This window comes from Rattus norvegicus, chromosome 1 (genome assembly GCF_036323735.1).
Source record: "Rattus norvegicus strain BN/NHsdMcwi chromosome 1, GRCr8, whole genome shotgun sequence".
NCBI lineage: Eukaryota > Metazoa > Chordata > Mammalia > Rodentia > Muridae > Rattus > Rattus norvegicus.
The window spans coordinates 172,078,046-172,084,354 of record NC_086019.1 but is presented as its reverse complement, the minus strand read 5'-3'; the positions used below and the strand labels follow the sequence as shown (position 1 = coordinate 172,084,354).

Here is a 6,309-nt window from a genome sequence, read left to right as displayed (position 1 = left end):
GTCTTCAAAGTCTTTCTAAGCTAAATTCCATGATGCTCTAAAGTCACGAGATCTTTCTAAAACGTTCTCCTTCTCAATCTCATGGTCAGACTTACAAGCTTGAATCTTCTGGGAAAGTGTTTCGGTTTGTTTCTCTTGGTTCCTAGAAATTCAGGAACCTGCTCATTCAAGCACAAGATCTCACTTGTTGTTCCTGATATAGAATGTCACAGATTATCACAGGCAGGAGGCTAGAATTTGGCCAGGGGCATGCAGACCAGAAGTTCATGGAAGCAGGAGTCATGAACAGAGGGAAGAAGTTCGTATTGTTTTCAACCTTGGTTAGAAAAGTTTAATTTATTTATTTTTTTGCATGTACACGAATGAATACAGAATTCACACAACTACCTGTACCCTGTCCCAGAAGAATTTGAGGCCATGCTGCAGTACTTAGAAGGATTTTGGGTTCCCAGTGAGGACTATGTTGTATACTCCCTGCCTTAGCACATCCATCTGCTATGTTCTCTCTTTTTATTTTTGTTTTTGTTTTTGTTTTGTTTTGTTTTTTGTTTATGATCTGTTTTGTCTTTTCCCCCCTCATACTACTCAACCCAAACTCAACTGGATAGTGGTTAATGCAGAGGCCTATAGCTGATCAAAGTAGTCTGTTTGTTCACTCGAACATGTGTCATCTATACCAATCTCCATCTTACAATTCACTTAGAACGTCACAGAAGGGGAGTTGGAAAGAATGCAAGAACTGGTGGATAGAATCACTGTGTAATTCTGACTTCTAAATATAACATGATTGCTGCCCAATTAGTATGGTTACCCGAACAAGGTCAAGCCAATCCATATTCCAGCAGGAATGGAAGACAAAGAGCCTCTGTGGTCCCAAGTATGTCAGAGGATCTACTGACAGCTGATGGTTCTTGAGGATAGAGAGTTACTCTCAGTTTGCAATAAGACTGTTGGTATGTTTCTTACCCAGTAGATGTTCACATACCCATGTGCATATGTTAAATAATAATTGGACTCAGAACTCATTAATAAAATTAGAAAAAAGTAGCTTTGAAATACAAAAGGGCAAGTAGGGGTATATTTGGAAGTTTGGTGGGAAGAAATGGAGTATAAAATTATACTATAATCCTCCAAATTAAAAAAGTGATCTATAATGTTTAAAGAAGATATGCAGTTAAGTGGGAGGAGATGGAGGGGGCATTCTATGAAGTTAGAAGGAGATAGTGCTGTGTGGATATAATCAATATTCATATTATAATGTATGGAGATTTCACAATATAAGAAAATATTGTTGATAGAGAAATTAACAGATAAATCTGAGATGGTCTTTTCTACAGATTCCACAATTAGGCCATGACCAGAGGCCAAGATCACAGATCAGAAATTTTATGAGTCTACAAGGTATGTCCTTATAGGTCACCCTTTCTACAATATTTCTGGGAATGTTACTCTCTTCTTGCTTCTTATCATTCAATTGGATGGATATATTTATCAGATTTATCTCAAGATAACAATGTTAAATCAAACACAGCATGAAAGATCGAAGTCTGTATTAAAGAGGTTTCTGTTACTATAGCAAATATACTATAGTTAAGATAATCAACTAATAAAAAGAAAAGTGTTGGTCCTGGCACAGAGTTTTACAGATCTCAGTCCTGGTGGATTGTGTTTATTGATATGTTCTGTTTCTGCACCTCATGGTAGGAATGTGTGGGTGAACAAAGGTACTTACCTCTTAGCCAGTAAAGAAGATTGCTAAGGTTCTAAGTGCCTAAACCCCGTCTATGATATGCCTCAAGTAAAGTAAGAATTGCAACTAGGCTCTATTTCTGAATGTCTTTAGCATTCTCCAAGAGTACCATGATAGGCAGCAGGCTTTTCATAATGACACCAGATTTTGGAACAATAAGGACCAACCCTGTAACATGCTTCAATATGAACAACTTTGAAAAATATTAATATAATTTCAAAATCATATTTTGAAATTTATATTTATATTATTCATTATGCCCTTAATTTAAAACTTAATTTGATTGTTTTTAAGAAACTTCTACTTTGATGTCACATGAAATTTGATCCCACATATTTATTGTAAAATTTGTCACATGATAATACTCTCAGCATTCTTTTTCAATCAGAAACTTCCCTTTAACATTATATCAAAGAGGTCTTATTACTACATAACTCTACCAAAATAACAGCTGTCTCTAAGAAAATATTGTTTTACCAACCTGTCTCTTCAGAGCACCCTTAATTTCATTATTCCTGAGACTGTAGATGAGGGGGTTCAACATGGGGACTACCACCATGTAGAACACAGACACCACCTTGTTCTGGTCTGTGGAATAGCTGGATTTGGGCATCACATATACGAATGCAGCAGTCCCGTAGAACAAAGTGACTGCAGTGAGGTGGGAGGTGCAGGTGGAAAAGGCCTTGTGTCGACCATCAGTGGAGCGCATCTTCAGGACGGTGATGAGGATGTAGGTATAGGAAATGGCTATGATCAACACTGTGATCACAATGATAGAGCCAGCAGAAAATGAATCAAGAATCAGGAGGACACTGTTATCAGAACAGGTGAGTTCAACTAAAGGAGTAAAATCACAGAAAAAGTGATTGACACTATTTGGACCACAAAAGAGGAAAGAAACAAAGGAAAATGTAAAGGAGGAAGCATTAAGAAACCCACCAATATAAGACCCTATAAGCAACTGGATACAGACTTGTGTAGACATTTTAGTTGAATAAAGCAGTGGGTTGCAGATTGCTACAAAACGATCATAAGCCATGGCAGCCAGAAGGAAACATTCAATAGCACCAAAGAAAACAGCTGAACCAAGCTGGATGCCACATCCAGTATAGGAGATACTGCTCCTCTCCACCAGGAAGTTGACAAGCATATTGGGTGTGACAGAAGATGAAATGCCTATGTCAACAGAAGCCAAGTGGCTGAGAAAAAAGTACATGGGGTGATGGAGCTGAGAAGAGACTCTGATGAGAAGGATGGTGCAGAGATTTCCAGACACAGTCACCAGGTAGATGCACAAAATGATGGTAAAGAGAATGACTTTAAGGACTGGCTCATCAGTTAAGCCCAATAAAATGAACTCTGTCACTGCAGTGTGGTTCCCATCCTCCAGGAAAGCCATGCAGCAGTGTAGTTCCTGCTAGATCAAGGCTGTGATGGAGACATTAGAGGAATAAATTCATAAATTGGCATTTTAACTTTCATTAATACACAAATAATGCAATTATATTTAAAGGTTTTCAATTATTCACATTTATTTGCTTGTAAGGATGAGTCTACAATTTAAAGTTTGTTAGGGCAACACCCTAAAATGTCTGTTTTACCAAATATACCTTAAAGAGAAAAAATAAAAATTGAATATTGATTGGAATATTTTTGTTTGATTTGTTTTGCGTGTAGTGTAGCTTTTAGTAACTATACCTTAAAGACAAAAATAAAAATAAAGTATTGTTTAGAACAACTAAAATAAAGCAAAGTATGTTAGTAAGATGTATGCATTGAACTTATAGAAAATACTTAACTAGCAACTAATATTTTACGTACTTCTTAAAATAGGCAAAAATCTAAGAATTATGCATTATGCAAATAAGTAATTTATGAAATTGCAATAGTTTCATATATTTAAAAATTTTACATTTCCTAAAATATTATTTTCATCAATATTTTAATAACTCAGAAGAGATTATTTCACTTGCTTTTCCTTTACAAAACATCCAGTAAAATCAGAATAAGAACCCTAACTCTGAAACCCACTGCTTAACATCTATGTAATAATAAATTTAAATAATAATAATAATATTAGATGCCTATATACCAGAAATGATTGGAATTGGTTTTTGTCAAGTTTTATTTTAAATAGGTATTATGTAACAATTTCCTATCTGACTAAATTTATTATTCATGCACAAACTATATAGGAATCTTAAATTATCAATAAAAATGTCTAATGTAAATTAGTTAGATATTTAAATATATTTGAACAGAAAATGTATTTAACAAATAATGTGAAATATCTATGCAACCTCTATGAAAACTGTAATAGATATTTACCTCATAGCTTTAACAGAATTGTACTGATGTGTGTAGTAAAGCCGTTATGTCTGGCGTTGAATGAAATGTTTCAGCAAAGCCTTTGCTATGTTTGAGCCAGTCAATAGAGGTTGGGAACTTGTTGTGAGACTGTTTGAACATTGAAAAAAATGTAGTCTCTAGAAAGTTTGCCCTTGGTTTTTGTGAGAGCTTGCAGCCGCACTAATCTTGAACCTAAGACATTCCTCACCAACCTGGAGTTCTTACATTTGATTATGCCTAGACATGGTCAAAAAGGACTGAGATTTGTGTGTCCTGTCTGTTCTTATGAAGAGCAAGGCCAAGATAACTTTGGTAACTGGAACCTTTTCCAGCCCAAATTAATGTTGTATGATGTTTAAATAAAGTGACTAGAATGAGCTAGCTGGGTGTCAGTCTTCCCTGAGAAGGCTGTACTCCTCTGCTTCTTCAGAAAGTGAAGACTTAGCATCTTGGTGAGCTTCTCCCTCTACTGCAGTACCTTTGACCATCATCAACCAATACAAAGCACCCAATGTTGTGGACCAGAAAGTAGAGGAGTCTGGATAACTGCAGCACCTAAGACCAACATCAATCAATACAGAACATAAATATTTTTTCTCAGATGATAAATAAAAAGCATTCAGCTAGATTTATCACAAAAAGCCAGTGTCCTATCTTTTGAAATGAGAACTCATTTATCCTTCAGTGAAAAGTTAAAGTTGTGTGGTTATGCAGTCATCTTTTAGTTTTTGTTTCCTTTGGGGATAAATCCCTGAAGATACTAAAGACTCAAATGTGAATTCAGAGTTATCATGGAATATTATTTCCTGTGGTAGATACTGAGTGATTCAATTCACAAGTAAGAATAACTAAGCTTCTAAGAACATGTCAATTCTCAAGAGGTCAATTATTACTTTATTTTCTCTGGATGTTCATGCAGAATAATATAGGATTTGTTTACTATAGCAAATTTTCCTAAAAAAATTTGTTCTAAGTTTACTTTGATACTTGTAGTATGTAAATAGTACTAAACCTCAAGTATCAAAGCTAAACCTAGTTTCATTCATTCAATGTATATTTATCAATAAGTATTTGAATTACCATCTTTAGCATATGCCATCTATTATCCCAGAGAAGCATGAAGTAGATCTTTATATAAAGTCAAATTTTAAATAACATTTTTGTACATTTCCCTCATTTCAAAAGAAGGAAGAACATGAATGTCTTAAAATTGAACAACAAATTAGAATTTAAAAAAGACTCAGGTGCCTCCTAGAATAGGAATACAGTGAAAATGTCACCCTTGAGCATTGCCCTGATATAAGTAGGTCATAGGATAACACTAATTTGTCAGACAAAGGCTTAGTTGTACTCTCGTTCTCTTGATAGCCCTAATTTCACATCCCTTGTAGTTTTAAATTGTAGTATTGGTTTTAACAATCACTACTAAACTACAACCCATATTTCTATCATCTTCTCTTTATACTGATAATGATACTAAGCATTTTTCATATAGTGAATCTTCACAGTAAGTTAGGATATAGGTGCTTTTCTTATTCTCAGTATTCATTTGATAGAGGTGAGACTTAAGCACTCAAAGAATTTGTATACTGTGATTCTGACCCCTATATGTCTAGTGGTATATTGATACCTATAATCTATAAAAATTTTTTAAATGTCTACAGCATTATATTATCATTCTGAAAACAAATTATATATGGTCAGTAACACCTTACTTGGCAGGACTTTGTTGGCAAGCAAGTGGATAAGTAATGAGCTAATAGCTTTAGACATATACTAATTTAGACATCTTACTAATTTAGCCTATCCATTTTCAACATAATAGTGAATTACTATGAAAATAAGGCAATCAACATAGAGGGAAAAGTGACTGAAATTCAACAAAATCTACTGACAAAGACTTGACTGAAGGAAAATTGGAAGCTTTAGTGTTTTATGGTATAATCAGGTAGCTGGACTATGCACAATGCTGGGCACATGGTAGGCCTTAACCACCAAGAGGAATGGACATCATTCTGAATTCAAGGATTAGAATATATTTTGGAGCTTAGGCCCAAGTGGATCAAGGACCTCTACATCAAACCAGATACACTCAAACTAATAGAAGAAAAACTAGGGAAGCATCTGGAACACATGGGCACTGGAAAAAATTTCCTGAACAAAACACCAATGGCTTATGCTCTAAGATCAAGAATCGACAAATGGGA

General features: G+C 34.8%; 1 protein-coding gene across 1 annotated transcript; it reads right to left on the bottom strand.

The window, feature by feature from the left end:
• Nucleotides 1–2,207: 2,207 nt before the first annotated feature.
• On the bottom strand, nucleotides 2,208–3,152 carry Or5p81b (olfactory receptor family 5 subfamily P member 81B). The gene has a single exon (NM_001408802.1). It carries the CDS (start codon nucleotides 3,150–3,152, stop codon nucleotides 2,208–2,210), a length of 945 nt encoding a protein of 314 aa, NP_001395731.1.
• Nucleotides 3,153–6,309: the final 3,157 nt, after the last annotated feature.